Raw genomic sequence first — 24,840 nt, forward strand, 5'->3', positions numbered from 1 at the left:
GTTTGACGAGAATAATGCGGCTTATAGACGCACGGAAGAACTACTTTACAGTTACAACATTAGCGTTTTTGCATCCGCAATCAAAGGGACAGGGAGCGTCGCACTGAGGTACACTGGGAAACCAATCAATTACATATTAGCTTGATGCGAAGATGTTCCGAGTCTAGCATTTGCATGCATACCTAGGTGTAGTTTTAGCACTGTGACAGGGCGAGAGAAAGTCATTATCCTATTAACCCTTGATTATATGGAAATCTCTTATATCTGACACTTTTAGAAAGACGCGAAGAAAATCACATCATTTAATTTCTGTCTTCGATTTATTACGGTTTTTCCAGTAATAGTCATTAAGAAAAACTATATTCACAGCATACACCCGCATCTATTTGGAAAACCACTTAAATAATTTCATCATTTAAGTTTTTAGTGCCAATCCAGCCGATAAATTAACGGGAATTTTAATAACTCTGATTTAGTACCTTTTAGGATGATAAGTCTAGGGGCGATATAGCTTTAGGGAACAATGACGGCGTGCATAGTAGGCGGATACTGACTCGTGTTAGCCGCTGGTCGTAAACCGCCCGCCCTTTCTAAGTCGCATCCAAACAAATATTTGAAGTACCGTTGTTTTTAATTATGTTTAATGGCACGAATAAATAGAAGCCGTTCTAATATGCATAAGTAATAACTGTCGGTTCGACGGATGTAGATTAACAAGAAATGGGCTTCCCATAACACGATTAGTGATATGATAACTGATAAGCTCCGATTCAAAGATAGAGCCCCGAGGGACTATAATTTTCGCATACGGAATCGCAGAAATGAAGGCCCTCGTGGCGTCAAAGCTAAACACGTAATTTATATCGAGACATTCAAAGTTCTAAAATACAGGCAAATAAATGCAAAACTTAAGTCGAGAGACTAATAAAGTTACTCGGGTACCTCTACATAATAGTGCACCGGGATTTCGCGATGCACTCGCTAGATTAAATAAATAATATTACTTTGGTGTCGAGCGTGAGGTTCATGGATACTTTGGATGATTACTCGTTCGATAATGAGTTTAGAGCCCGTTACCCCGGACCGGTCGCATGCGTACCGTACCGCAGAAAATTCACTTGTACCAATTAGTTACCTCCGACATATCTTACGTAATTCCTATCGTGCCGTTCCACGGCCACAAATAATACTAAAACGTCAATAAACCACGAATAAACTGACGCCGACGAAACAATTTCCGTACGTTTATCTCGCGATTTATAATTTCGCGACAACTTTACAAATTCGCTTGTCTCGTAATGTGTGTCAAGTCGCAATCCTCCGTAAGCACCGAAGACGAAATTAATAGTCAGCAATGAAGAGAAAAAGCGTTTGGATACTAAATTTATACAAAGCAATTAATATCTGCCGAGTACCGATAACGCCGGATGTCTTTATATTTGTCACGATTTATTGAACATAAATTTTCCAAAGCATACTCATTTCCAATTGCGCTCGTTGTCGAAAAGGTATTGTCGAAAAAGCCGAAGTAGAAAGTTCACACTTTTTACCTGCGGCTAAAAGTTGCACGTTTCTCGTACAATAAACTATGATAGAAATTAAACTAGAAGAATTTTTAAAAGGTGTTTTCAGTTCGAGGATTACAAATGAGATTTTGCAGAGTCTACACAATTATTAGAAAAAGCATTGGGTCGCTGTATGGTAACTGTAGGTACCATAATATACTTATTTTATGACAGATTGTAATACGAGTAGAATCTATCTATTATAATATTTATCCTAAACACATGACCCGCTAGCTCGAAGGCGAAACTGAAATGCAGACCGAGTATATCTATTATGGCGAATGCGATCGATCAATCATCGGCAAATGACCGCGGGATATTCATTACAAGCTGAAATGAATACTAAATGTCGGTACTTGGTACACCAACAAGCGACAGCGTGGAAAGGATTTAATATATTCTGTGATACTAGATAGCCGTAGTTTATTTTATTTATCTAATACATAAGTTAGGAACTTTAATAATTAAGTGATTCATGAAGTTCAGTCTTAAATTGTAAAACACTAAAACTTTATGACCCTAACGATAATTCATCATTCTAAGAAATAGAGACGTTTCATGTGTTTAAAAATTAAGAAGAAAAGCCTAGAATTATTTTTTAGAATTATTTTGAATTCGTTCCTGGTCAAGGCACATAGTGCCTTGACCAGGAATGAATTCAAAATTAGCTTCGAATGAAAAGAGTTTAATGTTATACAGTGAGCTACTGTGATACTGTGAAACATGTAGCGTACATTTTATCGTCGCGGACATCAGTTGAGCCGCAACGTAATTTGTCGCTGGCGCGGCGGTCGCGCGAGATTGAAACAAACCTGTAAATCGAATCTATCACGTACTATCATTATGGTAGCCGGCGGATTCCTTGCGGTCGACAATTCTTATGCAAGGAAAGTCGTCATTACTTGTGCGTATTACGTTGACATTTTATAATATTTTCTTTAGAGCGAGTAAAGTTTTTAAATATAAGGAGAATGAATCTCAACGCTGAGTTACGATCAGCGAGAGCTCGATAGTTTACGGCCATTTTGGAGTCGCTAAGTAAACAACAGATCGTTATCGGAATCTATCATCCGATGTAACCTTCGGTATATTAATTCGATAAGCCCTTAAACGGACCGTAATAATACCTCGTCCACTATCGTAGCTCATAATTCTCGCAAAGCCCGTTTGGATTGTTCATATTTCATTCGGTATCGATGGATGTATCACCGACTACACGAGATTCTATTTACGAGCGTGGGCCCGACGAGCTGCCAAATGCGGATAGCGCAGATCCGATAGTTTCCCCGTCCGCAAACAAAAGCAATCCGATATGGACCCTATCTGTCTTCCTACGACGTCCAACAAATACTGGCTTCTTGTACAGTTATTCGTCGCCCCACTAGAAACGCAAATAATACAGCATGTTTACAACGTGGGATACTGAGACTCCTAAATAGGATACGGTGATATGCAACGGTTTTTAGCGTGACCGCGATCGGCAGGACCACACACGGCACACAAACCGATAGCGAATTGTTTGCGTTTGAAAGTCAGACGTGTGCAAATATGTATTTTATTGGACGTTTACGATAATGAAGACAAATTATTGACCGTAACGAGCGGATCAATTTTTAATATCTGGGTCAAAGAGATAACCGTAACTCCGAAAAGGCTCGAGAAATCGCAGATTTATTCGGTGTAATTGAGACGCGTGGTCGGACAAAAAAATGGTGACGAATTCAATTTTGCTGCCTTTTGACGAATTCGGCCGTCGGGTCTAGAGCACGGTCCGGCGCTGCTCGTGCGCAACACGACGGCACCTACCGTTACACTGCACCACTTTGTTGGACAGTTACTTGGAAAAATAATTTATACTTTTATAATACGCTTCGCTTTACGATCTATTAATTATAATTTCCTAGTTTCAAAGCTTGTGTGAATAAAATAGTGCTGTAGGATGTGTGACACAATATATTGTAATGATTTGTACGCAATATGTAGCTATCATACTAAATTTAAAATTTTAGAACTCTACATTTGGAAAGTACGGAGTCTACCTGCCCAACTTCATTCGATATTATTTGGGTTTTATGATTTAATGATCTCACATTTTATTATGCTTAATAACATAGTAAACCACATAGTTTGTACAGCGACGAGATCGCTACCATATGAGTGGGGTCGCGTCCCCCGCGGCGGTCGTGACCGCTGCGCGTGCGATCCGCGCCACTTGTCATTATTACGTCCAACTTGTCATTAAAGGGTGCAGGCGTCACGTTCCTTGCCTCATGGCACAATACCGTCTTAATTTATTCACCGTAATCTAACCGTCCTACACCTTCGCTAGAAAATTATTTCGAAAGCTCCGTAGCAACTTCATTAGGAAATAATACACGTTTATGGAAAGGTATTAATTGATTTTAACACTTTAATTGCTGTTCATTTTCCAACTCGGGAATCGTTTGTACGGTAAAAGGAGTTAATTTAGCAACTTTTATTAGCATCTCCTAATGGGGTACGGAGTTCAACGCTCTTATCGAGCCTGTTGTGCACGATCGTATTGAATCGCGGGTTTCCGTTTCAATAGACTTCGTGACACTTGTCACGTGACAGTACCGAGGAACCTCACAGAGAATCAATTACTATTTTCTTATTAGTTGTAAAAGCTTCATTACACATCGGGGTCGCCGCCGACCGCTAGCACGAATGAAACACTCGCCGCTCCGATATGCGTCTGTTTACTTTCCGCAACGATTTTACTCTCGCACAAGAAAATGCTAATTCCGTTGCCGTTATTCAACGTTCACAAGTGGAATAACCATTTTATCAGAGTATAAATAACAATCAATTTCCGTCGGTCGTATTTTATAGCGCTGAAAGTCCAACATTTCCGAATTAAGATAGTCGCGAATTTTAACACTCAATTCCTAAAATTTCTGAACATATTTTTTAAAATGTTAACAGAATTGTCAATAGAAAGTGTTAAACGACACTTTATTGGCAAATATCTTAATTATCTATGTGACAAGAATTACTCGTATTTTGGGTAGACTGACCCAAATGTATCATACACGTATTATCAAACTGTGAACCATTGACTGGGAAGTAGAGTGCGCTTGCTCGACCTCCGCGAACGCAATAATTGAGCATAGAAATCAAATTACAGATGATTGATGATGCCGTTACAGCACGACCGGCGCAGACGCCGACGAGCGGACCGTGTCATTCGCTCAACACAATTTCGACAATATATCTACCGAAATTAGGAAGCAATTATTAAGGTGAATCAGTATTCATATAGCGTTACAAGCACATGCACAACGACATTTGCAGATAGGATTGATAGATAATAATATTGATGCTATGTGATAACTGATAACTGATAAAACAATAAAATTCAACGGCACAAGTATTTTCAATAAAAAAAAATTAGACAATCTATACAAGGTATACCATGTACTTAAGAAATAATGCATTTTACAGCAAGTAAATAGAAAGTGTACTTTGGTAAACAAGCAAAGATGCAATCGCTAGAATAGATGCTGTTTCACATTTAATAAAGTCAAAGGTCTCCACCTGTGGGATCCACTATCTTTCGCAAGGTTAGATAGGTTATTTTAATACAACTCGTTGAATAAAGATCTATTCCAAGTAGCAGCAGTGCAACTTCATTCTCCCTGTAGCCCCGAGCTGTCGTTAACTCTGAATAGATAAAAAACTTAATATTCTTGTTTATCTTGCAAATTTCGTGTCAGTTTAATGCGTTTTATACGAGCTCTTAATTTAGATCAAGATCACTTAGAGGCTACTAGTTATGGTAATAGCAGGCACGTACGATATGTTATGAAGAATTGTTCTCAAATGATGCCATAATACGGGATTAATGGACGCTGTCCTCGTACAGGCGCACATAAAAAACTTGTTATGAAGTGTTCAGTATGGTTATTTAATAAAAAACTTGCGCGTTTTTCACAGACACACTTCCAGTATGTTTTTTACTTTTAAAATGCATGGTAATTTAATAAGCCGCGTCTCGCGATAGAAACGTAAGTAAAAAGTAAACGGTCACTATAGAGAACTATCATTATTGTTTTATGAGTCGGAAAGTGGAAGAAAGAAAGCGTCCGAGACGGATGCTACTCGCATCTAAGCCCAGTTTCGATTATCACTCTCGAGTCCATACCATGAACAATGCTACAAAATTATAGGACTTAACTCGCACTCTACCATAGAGTTTGCATGATTAATCGTGGAGAAAACTAAACGAGGTTACACATTATCCGATCACGATCTACTGTTTTACTTCTTTCGATCGAGGCATCGTTACAACGAAACCGCAATGTATTCAAATTAGTACACAAAAAACATTGTGAGCGTCGGCGCATCCAGCCAATAACACGCTCCGCAAACGTGTCGCTCGTTATGTTAAACGTAATTAAATTGGAGAGAGCATTTACAATCGATGCAGCAGATGGTATTATCGGTGCCCCATTGTGTGGAGAAATCGCAAACCCCTTACTAATGTAAATTTCTCAGGCGACCTGACCCCGCTCAGCACACTGACCTATGAGTAAGGATTATCGAAGAAAGCGCAAAGAGCGGTATTTAAAGATATTGCACGCACTACCGCCGTGCATCAAAATATTATGTATATTGACTTTCACCGAGTTGAATATTTATGTCGATTGAATAGCTAATAAATATGGGTTTTATCGAGCTGCTATTCAAATCCAAATGCACGGTGGGCTCTATTTACTGCGTGGACTGTTATAAAAATAAAAGTGAATTTATTTATTGATCTAGGCAAGTGATATATAATAAGACATAAATAACAGTTTATATTACCTGTTGTAAGCGCATTGACAGTGCCCAATAAATTCAGCTTATTAAATTTACCGTAGTTTAGTAGATTATTTTAATAAGCTAATTCAACAGTTTTATGAGTGTGTCTATTCTGCCCTGCATTCTCAAAAGATAACGATTTTCTAGGTGGTCTAACCAAGACCTATAGTTTTTTATGTCAATGTGGTCGCAATATTTTCAGATTTGACTATGAAAAATATCTTAGATATATTGGTTCAGGCATACATAATTTATTCATGTATTAAAGAATATTATTTCCACTTAGATACACAATGACAATATGGTTCTTGTTGGTTAATTCATATGAATACCTCTATGCCTGTATATAAACGTGTGTAACCCGAGCCCAACGAACCTCGGATAGAATATTAAACATTACGATTAGGTTTATAGTTCTACATTTGCATATTTTAGTACGAATATAACTTGACAAATCTTGACTTTACTGCAAAATCCAAGAGTCTTCGATCCAAGATATGGCACTTACGATAATACTTAAAAAGTTTACTGACAACTTAAACCCAAATCACAGAATATATATTAGCAGTACCAACCCAAATGTTGAAAATGAATTTGACACAAAATAATTTCTGAACGTCGATTCGGGAACCTGATAAGCACATAATACCTGCGGCAAATGAGAAAACACAGTTCACATATTCCACATTTCGTAGAAGACGTTCAAATTGAAGTGAATTATAACTTACACGTCGATTCATAACCATACGTAGACCAGTTCAAATATAGGCATAAGACAATGAGCGACATTGACGCCTCGAAAGCTACCTTCTAGGGGTAAATCCCACAATCCTATCACGTCATCACATAAGGAAAGCACCGCGCCCTATTAGAGACCCGATACAAATTACAATTTCATTCAATGTAAATAACTCTGGAAATCGTAACTCCTGTCGATGCTAATGGCAGAATTTAGACATGCAATGGTTTATCACTTGGATTAAGCTGTCGTGACGGATACAATGAGCTTATTTTATTTTCCCTCTCTATAAATCCTAACGGCTCCTAGATGTAAATAAAGCAATCTGCTTTTATTCTAGACTTGACAGACTTTACAATAATTACGAAAATAGTAACTCAAAATTCCGATGAGACCAAAGAAATCGCAAAGCGAGGCGTCGCAAATGAATTTCAAGAAGTAAACCACGATACAAATAGTTGGATGTCCATAGTGCACCAACTAGTACGAGTATGGTGAAACGTAAATAGCAGGTTGAAGCCATCCGGCTCATTGAATGCGCTGACCCCATCTGATCGGCGCTCCGAGCTAGTTGGATACATTTGCAGCTTGTGATACCCGACATGGGAACACAATAGCTCTTCTGGCGAAAGCCATTTATGGACGCTACTAATAGTCACAAGATATCGAGGCATATTTTACAATTAAATTAACTCTAATCTTATGCTCTACATTTTAGCAGATTTATTTTATTAGTGTAGCGATATAGTATTTCCATGACTACAAATTGCTGGAAAACACGAGCTATCAAATTATAAAAATATCTATGTTAAACATATTATGTTACGTTAGTACAGTCAACAAAGAAACCTCCATTAAAAATTAAAACCTTTAGAGCTCTATAAAAATAAAGAATTTGAATTTTTAAAAACTTGTAAATTCGGTTTTTTTAAATACAATTTGACGATACCTACTTTAAAATGTAATATATATATAATTCATCTTGCATCTATTATTATATTTTAATACAGATTTACCTGTAATATTTTCAAGTTACGTATTTTTGCTGACGATACTTTTTATATATAGGTTAAAGGGTTACAAAATGAAAACATGCCAACAATCCGGCTAACGTCCTCGAGACACATCTCACTAACGTCTGACAAATGGCTGCTAGATGACACATACTAACAAGTTTGTGTAAAAAACGCGGGCATAACATATCACGATCTTTATACGCCCATAAATTTTGTTTCAACTTGGTAAACCTGTAGCCATCTTGCAGGTTATTTACCGATAACACACTGACCTCCTTCGAAGCCACTTAATACTATTCACTATTAACACACGGGGGAACCTATGATATACAGACATATATGTTATGAAATAAATAAATAAAAAAAAAAAATATAGATATTAACACTTATTAATATACATTAAGTAAAAGTAGCTAGTCTAAAATGCATGCATAATATGCCGATAAGAAAATTTAAAGAGAAAAGCCGATGCGATCAAGTCCGGAAGCTGACTTAATGGTGGTAATTACAAAATTTCTTATCTGCTCTATTAATATGCAAACTATGAGAGTATCGTGCTAAAGGAGTCATGGTATTCAAGTACTTAACTTAAAATACCGAAACCATTATACATAAAGCCAAAACAAAAACATCTACACCTTTGGTGTTGCATGAAATATTTAAATTGGTATGGGAGCTCCGCATTTCCTCGGAGTAACTGTACATATCACAGATCTAGGATACGCTACTCACAGTAAATAATTACAGAAAAGGTAATACAGTATCGTGGTTTCCTAAAGATTATGGTGTGACCAATTTCGTGACAGTATGAGCAGGTCAAAGATTGCCCGGCGCATGCAACTTATAAGGCATCCGTAGCTGTACTTTATGCTACACTCCTGTTAGTTTACGCTATTCGCATCAGTCAAGCACTTTGTTTCGATAAGGCAATTTAAATAATTCTGACACGACCGAGCTACCTTAACACTTTTTGCTAAAATCAAGAGTTGATTGTACGCTTTGTGTTAGGAGGAATGTCGTTAACAGTAGTACCTACCTAATTACGAACGACTTTTTTTCAATTAAACTTTTTTGCTAGTTGAAGTAAATTAAATTTGAATATTTAAAGCAGACGCTCTTCGATACAGAGAGCAATAAACTGTGACGAAGGACGTGGCGATTAAATTCTTATTAAATTCACGCTGCGAGTGACGTGATGCATGAAATGAATTAGATTTCCCGAGGCGAATTCGTATTCCTCTGACTTCTAACACAAAATGGTGGAGATGCGATGGAATGTTAGGCCTGATCTAGTTTTGCTAACGCTTAACGGGCTAAAGGTAATATCATTGTTGGAATTTTCAATTGATGCAAATATTGAAAATTTTCTTAGAAAAAACTTTGTGAAGTAGACTCTAGGTAAGTTAGATCACTTAGATTACAACAAAAAAATATATATCATACTTGTAAATTCATGGAGCTCTACTAAAATGAAAGCGCGACTATCAGTCATAGTAATAAACGACTTGAACGTTGTACGAGATTTATCTACGGCGCTTCTGTTTCACGGCTCGCGGTGTTGTACCCCGATACGAACAGCACTTCTTGTCACTGACAATCTTAAACTAACAATGTACAATTTATTACACAATAGCAGGCGTTGTTAGTTTTTTTAAACAAATCAGTAGAACTAATACCGTTGATTCCGATGTGGACAAGGCCATGAATCGGGACCGTTACGAACATTGTATGATGAACGTGAGCGTCGCGAAGCCATCCTTTAGTATATTGTGAGCAGTACGAATAAAAAACTATTTAGAAACTAATACGATTTGATTGCTACCGCTCTTATTCAGTTCAACGCCCTAAAAATTGCTTTTGTATTCATAATTTCGTTTCAATCGACGTTACTCCTATAATGACCATAATACACGTCATGTACGTTTTGGAATTCACGATAATAATTATTCATTTACGGTAGCAATTTCATGATTCCACGGACAGTTTTAGCGTTTGCCGGTGCATTTTAATAAACATGTCAATTATGTATTTATGGTGGATCAAAGTGGATGAAAGTAGGCGCTTTAAGAGCATCATTATAACAGGTACGGGGTGGGCAAGCTGTCAATTTCAATCAACTTCATTATCCTTGTAATTGATTATCTGGAAGATATCGCTTTCAGAGAAAAAAGTGTAGGTTGTAATAATTTTACCACGAACTTTTTATTTTAGCATGAACACGTAGTCTTCTGGAATTATGTAGGTGCATGTACGAACTACGAAGACAAGTAATTAAGCGAAATATTTTTTGTTGCAGATAAAATGATACCTCGACCTGGGACTATGAAGCTCGTACTCAGTATTTTGCTAATAGCATCCTCCGTGGATGCGGCGAAAAAGTTTGAGGGAACACTGAGATCTGCAGCTGAAGCACCCGACCAGGACAATGTGGCAGTAGAGTCCAATTCCCCCGAGCCAGCCGTAGTAGCCGCGCCACAAGAATACACCAACCCTGGTGCCCCACCTCCCGAGCCTAGTGAACCGGCATCAGAAAAACCCGAAGAGGATGAACTGGAGGAGCCAGCATCAGCTCCCGAAACAGCTTCGGGTGGGATCCCTCCGTCAGCACCCAGTGGCATTTCGGCACCGTCTGCCCCTGCAAATTCTCTTGAGGAATGCGACTCCGAAATGATTGGTTTCGAACTTATCACAGGGTAAGTATGACAAGACTACATATTTTTAACCAGCGTTTAAAAATGTATCTGTTGGTATTCATACAGTCGTTATTCTTAATAAAGATACAGGCACACGAATCACGATGATTCATCTGCATTATCGTGTGCCTGTATCTAGATGCATCTAGGTACATCTAGATCGCAGTATACATATCTATGTATACTGCGATCTACAGTATTAAGAGACATACTTTTTTCTAGGTACGTTTTCTCTGCACCATCTCACATTCTGGACGACATTCCCGGAACTCTGATGCTCACCGACTGCTTGGAGCAATGTCAGGTCAACGATACCTGTCGTGCCGTAAACTATGAGACCGGCCTCTGTGTGCTGTTCAGCTCGGACGCTGATCAACTGCCAGGTAAATAGACACGTTTAGGCACTACAAAAACTTCTTTTTACAAGCAAAATACTGTTACCGCCAGACAAGTTTTTGTAAGTCATCTCATGAAGGTGTGGTTTTTAAATGTGCAAACATTCTTAGCCTCCTTTTCGAAATGCTTTTATTTGCTGATAGCGAGATAAAGTGTTAAGAGCATAGAATGTAGTCCTCGGTTAAGATAAAAATACGGGTTATGAATAATAATACACTTAGACTCAGACTTAGTTTTATTTCGGTTGTGTGAATATATCTATTTTCTTTTCAAGGTGCATTGACAAAGTCCCAGTTCCCGGTGTTTACGATTTACGCCCAGAAGTCATGCTTGGGCGTGAAGCCTTGTGAGAGAGCTTGGTGCTTTGACCGCGTCCGTGGGTACCACCTTAAGGGACGAGGCAAGAGGTCACACACCGTTGGCTCCAGACAAATGTGCCTCGACCTCTGCCTTGGTGAAAACGAGTTTGTCTGCAGGTAAGTAATTAATATTCAACACGAGATGTTGATGATGATTGAAGACCATTAAATTATAAGCGGTATCTTCACAACACTTATTATTTTTTTAATTGATTTCGGTAGAGAACATAGAAATGCATTACTTACTGTCTCTTTTATGCCTCTATGCAATAAAGGCGCATGTTTATGTTGTAAGCGAGGAAACACATTACGTATGAGTAAAAACTTTATAGTAGATGTAAACTGCTTTAGTAATGCACATATTCTACGTGCCTTGAATGTTTTTTCCCATTGAATATAAATTATGGCCTAAATAAAAATAGTGAGTTGAATATATTATAATATGGAAGTCGTATATAATTACGGTTTAAATCGATAATAATCAAATACAGTGAAAACCTAAATTCAGATTAAAAGCGTCGTTATAAATATGTCACGTGTCACCAAATGGCGGACCGCCAACCCGTTGTGCGCGGACCTACCAACTTGCACTACAGAAAACGTAATTTTATGAAAATTCGAAAAAAGGTGGGGACGAAAGAAAGCGGAGAATAAATTTTATTATTTCCGTAATAGCCTTTGTGGCATTATAAATATTTTTTATAAAAAATGTTTGGACACTGGACCGCGACGATAATTTCATTTCTCAAGATGGACCGTGAGGGAAATTAATTGATGACCCCTGTATTATGTCGTACATCGGGTAACGTAAAGAAATTTACAGAAATAACACCCAGGATTTCAATGATATTCTAATGAGTAGGACACCTTTGAATATAAATCGTAGGTTCATTGAAGCGGGTGCGGAGTCACCCCGGGCGGTGCGAATCGCGATCTGCAACAGTCACGACATTTGGCAAATATTCCTTGGACGTGGTAGATGCGCGGTGTGGGAGCGGTTTGCCCTATCGCTTCCTACTTTCACGATACAATAACCGATAAGGCAGACACTGCTCTTTGAGATCTATTGAAAATGCACATACCGAGAACAATATTTCCTCTAAATGTCAACAGGGGAACAGTACTGTTAGTAATTTTTGAACCCACGTATAAAGTAGTTCGGACCTTAAAGGCAATGGGAAGTTCATTCAATTACTATTAAGGCAAAGATAGCACGCAGGTTCAAAGGGTAATGTGTACGACTTAAGTTTATAGGCACATTCTATAATGAACAAGCTAAGCTGGACCACCAGCGAAGCTACCTCACAATAGACCCTATTATGGATAAAATAAATAGAATATCTAATATTTTTTTACCATCAGAAAAAATTATACCTACACCAAATAGATGATACCAGTAGGCGTAGCATGGCCACCATAGAAATTGTTTCTTTCTAAGGAAGAATTGACAAAGTGACAGTCAGACACGACCAAGACACTTTGTCACACACACACACAGGACATTTTGTCCATAAAATCTGTCAGTATGTCGATTCTCTCCATTTCTATTGTTGTGATGCTAGCCCTGCAGCAGCTTTGTATACGTAAAAAATTAAACTTCAAGATAATTATTTTTCAAGTCTACTCTCAAAAATATCACAGCCACATCGTTAAAATCGGATTAATTAAAAAACAAGAAATTATAAAATCGGTTTAAGAAGACAAAATAAAGTGATGTCTATCTATTGTACTGATATTAAAATAGTATTATTTATACTAGTACTGCAGTGCAATAAATGTCACTATCTATTTCATTTCCAATAATTTCAATATTAAATGAAAATGCATTCCTATAGGTTATGACTAGGGTCAGATATTATCTGCATCGATAAGAACAAAGAGAAAATATTGTTAGATAAAGTTAGATAGGATCTTATCGGTGGTCACTGGTCAATATAAAGTAATAAAGGGCACGGAGGTTAGTCCACTATACTTACATCAAAATGGACTTGAGACTTTCTTTAATATACTTACTTAATTAGCGTTTTAAAATTTTAAAATAAAGTTTAGGAAGGCCCCTAACCTACTTGATGACCATTGTTTTTATTTCGAGTAATATTTTATAAAAAATTAATGGTCTTACTACAAAAGATTTTCAACTTTTCAATTTTTTCTCTAATCAACTGTTCAACACCCGTTGAACAGTTGATTAGAGAAAAATTCAGTACAAATAGGTCTCAAAACAACTATTCAACAGATGTTTAATCTTTTGTTGTAAGACCGCAAATGTTTAACAGACACAAAATTAATTTAGCTAAAACTAGTTTTTAGCTAAATTAATTTTGTGTCTGCATTCCTTTGCATCCGTTGTACATCATTTATACAGTGTTTTCCGAGCAGTTTTTTTAAAGTAATTTTTGAGTACAGTATTTTTAAGTAACCACTCCTCAAATTCTGTAGTGCCTGGGACAGGATTTAAATGTCCGTATGGTATACGAAATTCTCGCAACACAGTCGGCCTAGTCCAGAGGAAAGAACTAATCAGTACGTCTGGGACCAACTATTATAATATATTATATTATAAATATACCTTAGCAGTACAATTCACTATTTGTTTGTATTAAAATAACACTTCACGTACATAAAACAGCCACATCTTTTCAAACCGGTATCGCTTTGAAAGCCTCCGATCCAGCGTTTGATAGAATTGTATTCTTTAAATAAAATGATAATATACCAAAGAATGAAATGGTTTATAGCAGTCATTAACACGCATAATGCATCGTTGCAGATCAGCGAACTACAACAACAAAACCGGCGAGTGCGTTCTTTCGAACATGGATCGTATCACTCTGGCGGGCACTAATTCATTCCAGCCAAACGAAGGTATACTTTATTTTTATATCAGTTTATTAAGCTTTGTCACGGTTAAGGCATAAATTTAATACGAGTATATTTTTAGATACGGATTATCTGGAAAACAATTGCGTCGAGGAGCCTACGAAGCTTTGCGAATTCAAGAAGATGGGAGGTCGCATTTTGAAAACCGTAGACTCAGTTTATCAAGACGTTGAAACTTTGGAAGAATGTCGCGAGCACTGCATGAACTCTCCATTCCGATGCCACTCATACGATCACGGGGATACCGGTGATCACGTCTGCCGCCTCTCGCATCATTCAAGAGCTACCCTTACCGACATTGAGGTATTTCTTGTTTGAAATCTTTAAAATTTGAATTAAGAAAGAAAAAAAAAGGAGTAGTTCAGTAACGGGATATTTTAAAAAATGTTATTTTTTTGTTTTCAGGATCCTTACTTGGAGGTAGCTGAAGCAGCAACATACGAATTGTCCTCGTGTTACAACGTATCTATTGACTGTCGCGCCGGTGACATGGTTGCACGAATTCAGACCTCCAAATTGTTCGACGGCAAAATCTACGCAAAGGGAAGCCCTAACTCGTGCGTTGTGGATGTCAAACAAAGCTTGGAATTCGAATTGCACATGGGATACAACAACATTGAGTGCAACGTAAAACAAAACGGACTTGGCAGGTGACTATCATCGAATGATCTTGGCTTATTTCAAAATAGTATTTTTTGTATCAATTTGACAGATAAATCAGGAAATCCGTAACAATAAATACAATTAATGTATGTTTCAGATACTTGAACGACGTGGTCATTCAGCATCACGACACCATTGTCACATCCTCCGATCTTGGTCTGGCTGTTACATGTCAATACGATCTGACCAACAAAACGGTGGCTAATGAAGTGGATCTGGGCATTCATGGTGATATTCCAACTGGAATCACCGAGGAGGTTGTTGTCGATTCACCTAACGTAGCCATGAGGATTACGGACAGGAGTGGAGATGATACCATTGCATCTGCCGAAGTTGGAGACCCACTGGTAAATATTATAAAATTTTATTTACTACCAACGCAATTTAATAGAGATTTGAACAATATTTTAATAACATTATTTCTTCAGGCCCTTCGTTTCGAGATCATGGACCCCAACTCGCCGTTCGAGATCTTTGTACGAGAGCTTGTCGCTATGGATGGCGTTGATTCAAGCGAAATTACTCTTATCGACAGCGACGGTTGTCCTACAGACCACTTTATTATGGGACCGTTATACAAGTCTGCGAATAGCGGAAAGGTATTTGTGAATTTATTTTTAATTGTTATTTTTATTATAAAATAGGATCGACTGTCTCATTAACCAATTTTTTCATTAATTTCCAGATTCTATTGTCACACTTCGATGCCTTCAAGTTCCCATCGTCTGAAGTAGTTCAGTTCCGTGCATTGGTAACACCGTGTATGCCAACTTGCGAACCTGTTCAATGCGACGGTAGCCCCAACGATCTGCGATCGGTCATGTCCTACGGCCGCAGGAAGAGACGTTCGACGCCCGCCGCGCCCACCGACGATATGCTTCTAGTACAAACGATCCAGATCACCGACAAGTTTGGTTTCGATAAGCAGCGATCGAAGAACGTGACTGAGGACTCTGTATTCATCAAGGAAACGGACGTGACATGCGTTAACGCAGCTGGAGCTATGTTAGCGGCGGCGGCCTTCGTAGCAGCTCAACTAGTCGTGCTCGTAGCTTGGACTTGCAGCTGGCAAAGACGAAAAGCAGCAGCAAAGGCCGCGGAACTCCTGCCCGGTCCGACCGCACCCTCGGCCCTCTGCAAAGTATACGATGCTAGTTTTTCTCGCGCACATCAGAGGCACTTTTGAGTACGTTCCGAGTGTACGAGAAGTGCGTCTGCAATAGTAGTATTTTAAATTAGCATAAATATCCCCGTCGAGTCCTAGCTCGGAAGCTTACGAGTAAGCTGGATGAATACGTTCGTCTCACGAGAGCGCAAGACAGCGACAGCGATTTTAATTTAAGTTTGAAAAGCGCGTTGACTCCTAAAACTCCTTCCGCAATATTGGAGTGATTTACGTGCGAGACATAGAGACGGGGACGACCTCAAGAGCGTGTGTGAGTGGTGACGAATGCTAGTGATGCTACGTGTGCGTGCAGACTGTGTGTATGACGCGACTGGGTACGCTCACTTGTCCCCATCTCTCGTGTCAGAGGCGGGACCAAGGCCGTTTGTCGTTATCAAGATCGTGTCGCTCATTCGTTCACTTTACGTGCAAGTGAAAATCTGATGCCGTATTGTACCATATTTTACAAGTAGAATAAGCCTGATATAATAGTGATAAGAAAAAATACATTTCCGTACCTTTTAAGTAAATAACAGAACGTGCGACCTAAGTCAAGAATCGATATATTGACGGCCATCCCGGGATCGTAATTTATTGAATTTAGAATAGTTCTTTTCTACTCTATTTATGTTCGTGTGCGAATGTCTTTTGATACAAATCTTAAATCTTAATTTAACAAAATAGGCGCTTATGTTAAAATATGCTATGACCTTGATGTAAACTGAAAGTATTATATACAAACTGCTAGTGCCTTACGAAACGTGATGTAACTTATAATATAAATTTATTACTTTTCCAAATTGCCAATTAATTACAATAAATAATATGAAATCTAATATTTTTATTTTATTTCACCCCTACACTAGAACTCTAACATAATAAGTTTTGTAGCTTCTTATGTTTTAAATTCTATTTACTCATCATCAACACAATTTGAATTACTAAGTATTGATAACTTTCAATGTTTCCGAACAAGCTTTCAAGAAGCCAAGCTCTTTAAGTAATTTCCATTTATTCTTCTGTTATGTTTCGCTAAATCATAAAAAAAAACATGAACGATATCATCAGCAAGAGCCAAGAGGTCAGTAATGTTTGAATCAGATGACACCCTTTTAATCTTAGGGAAATACTCCCATAAAAATCTCGTTACAAAAATGGAACGGAGACATTGACCGGCGCCGGTGATCTAGGAGATGGGATCTGGCAGTTTGCGTGAAACAATCACGTGTGAAGGGGCACACCTCACGTCGTTCGTGAGCGCGATAGCATCGGGCGACGACGGCCGACGGCGGCACGCGACACACAAACACGTGCCGAGCTCACCATTAGCGAACGCCGTAAAGAATCTATCTCGAGATTGAGATTACGCGACTCGAATGATTAAGCTTCGCATTCTTCGTATCGCAATAAAACATAAAAGCAAAACTGCCCGCAGGCACGATTTGATTAACGAGACTTTAAATGAGCTTTAAATAGACGAGGTCTGAAAGATTAAGATGCGGTTTGCGCAACATAACGGACGTCTCGATGGAAAAAGTAGCCGGTTATTATTTGTACATTTGCTCGAGTAAAGTTGAAGTTCTTTCATGTAGCTCTACACCTGCTAGAGCTTTAAATAGTACTTACTTAAAATATATAAACCAGAGAAAATCCTCAGTAGAATAGCTACAAGTTCATATCAATTCGTTGTATACATTAAGATAAGGAAATCACGCCAAATCTGTCTCAATGACCACGAATCAAATTTATTAGATACCCGCAACAAAGATCTCAAACCAGATCACGGTGTCCAGATATCTTGTTCAGATTCTATTGAACGAATTATTTGATTCTATCTTGCGAGCGGCATCGATGCTAATAAAATATGGGCAGTCGGTATGGTTCTCATAAAACATGCACTTATCTTACGAGATAATATGATTTAAAAAGACAATTATTGAGATTACTTTTTGCGAGTAATTATAGAATTATAAATGTATCTAATACACAGTACATAATGCGTTAGAATAGGCAATTAAAATTTATTTAGTTACAATAATTATTATATATCTATTAGTATCTAAGTAAAAACCAAAGTCAACAAGCCATAAATTTTATTAAAAATGAATTGCTTGGACTTTTTAACTAATATGAGGTTTATTAACAAATATGCAGATTACCAATAACACAAATTATAAGCCTTTGAAAAACATTTAAGGTTAGTAAAATGAAATTGTCATAATATTATTTACTTTATAAAAAGTAACAAGTAGGGAAATCTCAGAAACTCTACTTCCAAAGTAAACACCTAATTTCCATCGACTCTAGCGTTATAAAGTTATGGGACTTGTTACTCTGAGTAATGGAGCACAATAACAGTCCAATGGTGTCATTGTTATTGCTAACACGGACTATTTCTTTTATGACCACATACATTCTATTTTCACCATAAATAGACATTGTTTTAATAGAACAGCGGACAAACGTCGCTATGAAAAGTAATGAGCGGTGAGATGAAGAAACTAGAATAGCGCACTGTAAAACTCTGGAATGAACTGTCACCAGCAGTATTTCCGGACCGATACGACCTGCAAACCTTCAAGAAAAGAGCATATTCCCTCTTATAAGGCCGGCAACACACCTGCGGCTCTTCTGATGTTGCGAGTGTCCATGGGCGACGGTAGTTGCTTACCATCAGGTGACCCGTTTGCTCGTAATAAAAAAAAAAAAAACTTACTACGTGAAAACGTGATAAAGGTCTGATAAATTGTTTAAATTGATTTGATCAAAGTCATATATATAGAAATTTGAGAAGTATAGTATAGTCTATCTTTTGTTAATTACCTTTGTTAATTACCTCCTCCTTTTTGGAAGTCGGTTAAAAAGTAACAAAACAAGATCGTCCACAAATAGTCTAAGCATTCAGGAGAATAGCTATATAATTATTATTAATTAAAGGAGGTCCTTGCATCTTCATATGGTTGCTGCTATTCCCTTGGATAGCTATAATGACACTACAATAGTAGATAATTACGACAGCAGTGATGATGAGTTAAGATACTTATTTAATAATAGCGCACTTCGTTTCAAAGTTACGAGAAATAGAAAATAGGTGAGAAGAAACTAATGGCAAAGGTATTACAAAGATCGATAGTTCAGGTCTTCATTAGGAGTTGTGGTTTAAAACAGATGGTCCAGGCGAAACTTAATGATTGTAATCATCATAATGATCATGATGCTTTCATGAGTAGACTTAAAATTATTGCAGCCGGTGAGAAAACGGTAGCCGATTTGATTTCTTCCGAGACTAATATGTCTCACGGCGGCGATGACGTTGCTTAAAGTGAAGCTGACGTAAAGGGGTTAATGACCTCACAGTAGACCTCCGACTAGACACGTATCATTCTGATAAAATTGATTGGCGACCGACACAGGAGCGTGGACAGACTTTGTCGTCACTCATCAGTCATCATACTGAAATGATAAATGAACCTTCATTTTATTCTTTCTATCGAACAATAAAATCCTCCAGTATCTGGAGGATTTTTTGTTAGATAGTGTTAACAAATAAATATATTTGCCCAAGTGCGAGTCGGACTCGCGCACAAAGGGTTCCGTACCGTTATTGAGGAAAAAAATGCCAAAAATTGTATTTTTGTATGGGATTATTATTTTATTTTATTTAAATTTTATTATCTATATAATTAATACGCAAGCGAAAAACTTTGTATCCCTTTTGACGAAAAATGGGGAAACGTAGGTGAATGAAATTTTGCACAGTTATAGTTTATATGGTGAAGGAGTGCATCGAGCTATTATTATTTTGAAATTATGCTTTTATCATACATTTTTTTAACAAATAAAACATTACACACACTACAACACACACACTAGGAACGATGACAGATTTTTGAGTGACAAGCCTATACATACGAATTATGCTCTTTTATTTATGGTTGAAGTCTGTTGACAACAAGTTGACAAATTGAAAATGGATTATAGTTTTTTTATTGAATCTTAGATACTATTAGACAATGTTTACACGGCCAGTCTGAGATCAGCTGAGTCCCAGAGACAGGAGTTGAAAAAAAAATAATATGATAAAGTCAATATTTTTTACAAAATATAGGTAGTAGTCCTAATGTCGTTGAAACTCAGGTCAAATTTCGACCATTGGGCGATCTCTACTTAATTATTAAAATATAAATACAATTGAGTATTTTGTGAATATTTCAGGAGCCTATCTATTGTCATCATTTATATCGAGCAAAAATGGCAAAAAATCACGTTTTTTGTATTTAAGCCCTTAAATATTTAATTTATTTTGATTTTAGTATTTCATCATCATCGAATTATTAGTATTAGTAATTATAGGTTCCCGTTTTTACCCTTTGGGTACAGAACCCTAAAAAAGAGCGTAAGAAAAACTGCTAAGCCAGTTTTAATTCATAGTATTAGCAATGTACAATTTATATGTAACTTTCCCAACCAAAATTGATAAAACCTCTTATCATCAATAGTAATAATCACAGCCAGAAAAGGCTAGTGACTTTCTTATACAATTTCCTTAGCTTGTCCAGTATTAATATAACGAACATATTAGAATCTTGTTACAATATAAACGAGAATGATATAATATTTTATAAACATACATACTTAAGCTTCCTAACATAGCTTTGAGGTCGAAAAGCATTTTCACTGGACTAAATATTGCAAGAATTTTTCTCTTCGCTTCATTCTACATTCTTTAGAATATGGCACTTATAGCATAAGCAAAGCTTTGTAGTAGCTAATGCGTGGGAATGCGGCATAATGTTAGAACGATTTCGTTTAAGAATAGAGTACGCGACGTGTACAAGAACTTGTACGTTTAATTCAGTATATTGTGTGAACTAGAGTAACTCTATTATAAAACAGAGCAACATTTAAGCGACTATTATGGTCTGAAACAAACTTGATTGTAATTATTGCTCTCCTGGATTTTAGTGATATTAATAATTAATCATAGTTACAACTCTTTTAAAAGTTTTTAAATACTAGACACCAAAAACCACTAGGCTAGGGTCTCCAATTCCCTTACTTTGGTGGAAGTCCGGTCCCTTTTAAGGTAGACCGGCCGGTCGTGGAGGGAGTCCTGTGTTAGACAGATCCAGGACATTCCTCCGTATACGGCTGAAGGCAAACCGCAGGTGGTTTTAGTGGGTAAGAGTCCCACATACCCTCGGGGTGCTTCAGCTAACTGAGGCACATCCCCAACCCGGGGCACCCATGATGGGTTTCCCCTGCGCATAAAAAAAAAGGGTCTCCAATAAAATTACAAGTTCTAACGTCACTACTTATTTATTACCTTTTCTGTGTTTCCTAGAGCCGAGCTCAGTTTTCACACTAATAACCAACTTTAGCTGCACTTTAAAGAAAAACACTATTTACTTCACATAAATTCTACATCCAAACACAGGATTAGTAAAGAATCCTGGATTTTCGTCGGTATTTTATCATTGCATAGCTCAGAAAATTACATCTGATCCTACTGATTACGCTCCCATGCCGTGATGAGTGGAATTTACAGAGGAATTAATGCTGCATACGGCGTACAGTATCAAAGTAAATTATAAAGTCCGAAACACGCAAGACGGTAGCCGTGTAATCGGAAAAATTGTTTGCAATTTCTTCGAAAGGAAATCAACATAATATCGTTAACAGGTTGTAAATATCCGGTGACTATAGTAAAACCACAAGGCCATTCACGATTATTTCATATTATATTTGAATGACATTGCGAATTTCAGTGACTTGTTTTATACATATCCTACTAATATTATAAAGGCGAAAGTTTGTTTGGATGTAGGTATGGATGTATGGATGTTTGTTACGCTTTCACGCAAAACGGATTTTAATGAAACTTTACAATAATATAGCTTATATACATCAGAATAACACATAGGCTACAATTTTAACCGACTTTCAAATTGGGGGAGGTGTTATGTTCGTTTTCTAATATTTAACGATTACTCCGCCGTTTGTTAACCGATTTTCAAATTTTTTCTTTTGGTATATAGGGTATCATCCCAATTTGGTATTATATTCACAAAAGTGGTGATCTGATGAAGGATCCATAAGTAATCGAGGGAACTCCTCAAAATTTATAGGGAAACATGTGGTGTCTTCGGTTTCGTGAGAAGTATTCTAAGCATATGCTACCAACAAGTAAGATTTTGCACCGAGGTGTACCTAGTATACCGATGCTGTGAGAACTCCTGTTTTTGCTGTTGAAAGAAACAAGTTTGGGAGTTTTGGCCAAAGACTTCTATTTAAACTGATGTAGACGGGCCATACGCACCAAATTGTCCGCCGTCTAATAGAGCTAATTCACACCGTTGCAGTCAGTCTTCACTGGCACGCTGTACGCGACGGTCGTATGCGAGTGTGTACGGTTAGCAAAGAAATTTTTAAAACAAACTTAGTTTTATTTTCAGATACTAATTATTGTAATCAAAGGGCAAAATGCTATCTTGTGTAAAAATAAAAAGATTTTGTAAAAAATATATAAATAAATCTTCAGGGATTACCTTTCACAGGTAACTATCATAGTTGTTCACAATAGATGAATAATTTTTACCTGGCTATAGCAAAGCAAAAAGTAAGAGTTATGTGTGTCACAGGCTATGTATGTATGTATGTTTGCATATGTTACCGTTAATTTACGTAAGCCAGTTAGAGTGCAAATTCACGCGGTATTCTGCAGATTTTCTGGGTGAGTAAGTTAAAGTGCAAAAAATTGATTCTATTCCTACATTACTAGACAATCTGCAGAATATTTAGGTAATCGGCAGTCTACCGACCATGAACGGTATGTTGCATAAAAGAGGTTCTTGTTTGAATAAATCATATTATTTAGTTGTAGGTTTTTTAGGGATTATTGAATATAATTTTTAGGACATTAACAAAGGAATAAAATATTAAAATTTAAGTAACTAAAATATTACTTATAACTAGAAAAAAACCAATAATAAACAATTAAATACAGTCTAATGTTAGCCATACACGCAACGGTCTACCGGAGAGGTCTACCTGTGCAGGTATGCCTGCGCAAGTAAATCGGAATGTGTGTGGGAAATGGGAATAGGCCTGTGCAGTTGCTTGGACCTGCGCATTCGTCCGGCGCAAAATCGAGAATCAATTCTTTCGAGTGACACCTGCGCAGGCATACCTGCAGGTGACCCCTCCGGTAGACCGTAGCGTGTGTGGTAGCCATAACCTTCGTCTTGAGGTTCGAGCGCTTGGAGTCCCGCCACAAAGTGAGTTTTAGCTCCTTTGTAGTGAGAGTCCCGACGCACTATCTACCGACCTTCGAGAAGGAGAAGTTCTGGCCGATTGGAGTCGTCTGCAGGAGGTTCCGAGGACGACTTCCGAATACGTCCCGCCCCACGTCGCAGACAATACGTGTTTAGTGTTTAAGTGTTACCTAGTATTAGTTTTTAGTATAATTGCATGTATGTTAGTCTATAAGGTATTTATATTATGGGCCAAGACGCCTGAGTTAAATAAATAAATAAAATAAGGTTGCATGCTTAAGTCAAAAATTTTTAGGACATAAACGAAGGAAGAGTTTAGCCTAGAATGTGAAATAGTGACGTTTATGTGTTTTTATTAATTTCCTAAGATTGTTCTGGGTTTTTAATGTGTTTTATTGGTAGACTATTATTATTATTATTATTATTACTTGTGCATGATATTTATTATCATGCACAAGTATAGGCCAGTGATACAACTTCCAGAAACGTGCCTTTTGTGTTCCATACTAAACACCATCGAAAGTTTTAGTAAAGCTTCTACCATTTTACTGAATCGACCGACTTGAGTCCTTGACTGCATTGACTTTTACTTTGACTTTAACTAGACTTTGGACTCTACTAAATAGAAAATCGATGCTAAAAATTGTTACAAGAACATAGTTTTCCCGCTACTTATTTGATACTTGCCATGGTTATATAGCCGAAACGCCATAATAAGAAAAAAATAAACAAAGGATAAAATATTCAATATTAACTTCAATGTTGTTGTTGTTAATGTTACTCCACTGATAAAATATAACAGACCAAATCGTCAAACATAGGAACAGAGGGGTGCAGTCCCAGCGAAGGAGCGTAAGAAAAATATTTAGTTCACTGTCTCCCGCAATTCAAAGATGTACTATCAGTGTAGTTGATTCGTAGGCAGATCGCGGACCTAAGTAATTTGGTCGCGTTTTATCAAACCATCGCGTTTTACCCAGTTAATTTGAACATTGAAAATGTTTTTGGTGGGATTGAATTGACATGATCCGACTACATGATGTTGTTCTGTCAACTACCTAAAATTAAGGATTCAATTTCCTGGATGGCACATACTCGTACTAGCTATTTTAGTCACGACTGTAGTTCAAATTGTAATCGAACACCAAATATAATAAATGATCACCAAGCTTTACAGCTTCACCAAATTTCAAAATGCCTGACAAGTGACAGAAGTGCCTGTTTTTTTAGTGGCTGTTGGCTATAGCATATAAATAACCATAATAA

At 37.3% G+C, this 24,840-nt stretch overlaps 2 protein-coding genes across 4 annotated transcripts in view; one reads left to right on the plus strand and one right to left on the minus strand.

Annotated features, from left to right (window-relative positions):
• Positions 1-17,050, plus strand: part of LOC121740249 — a 45,231-nt gene extending 28,181 nt beyond the window's left edge. Inside the window, exons 3-11 of the mRNA XM_042132887.1 lie at positions 10,441-10,837; positions 11,060-11,220; positions 11,508-11,709; positions 14,363-14,457; positions 14,534-14,775; positions 14,878-15,122; positions 15,233-15,482; positions 15,564-15,734; positions 15,821-17,050. Of these exons, the coding sequence (XP_041988821.1) occupies positions 10,446-10,837; positions 11,060-11,220; positions 11,508-11,709; positions 14,363-14,457; positions 14,534-14,775; positions 14,878-15,122; positions 15,233-15,482; positions 15,564-15,734; positions 15,821-16,321 (2,259 nt within the window). The 5' untranslated portion in view covers positions 10,441-10,445 and the 3' untranslated portion in view covers positions 16,322-17,050. The remainder of the gene's footprint in view (positions 1-10,440; positions 10,838-11,059; positions 11,221-11,507; positions 11,710-14,362; positions 14,458-14,533; positions 14,776-14,877; positions 15,123-15,232; positions 15,483-15,563; positions 15,735-15,820) is intronic.
• LOC121740250 (autophagy-related protein 16-1) overlaps positions 1-24,840 on the minus strand; it is a 202,032-nt gene that overhangs the window by 152,214 nt on the left and 24,978 nt on the right. The gene's annotated exons all lie outside the window — the stretch shown is intronic.

This window comes from Aricia agestis, chromosome 3 (genome assembly GCF_905147365.1).
Source record: "Aricia agestis chromosome 3, ilAriAges1.1, whole genome shotgun sequence".
In the NCBI taxonomy this organism is placed as follows: Eukaryota; Metazoa; Arthropoda; class Insecta; order Lepidoptera; family Lycaenidae; genus Aricia; species Aricia agestis.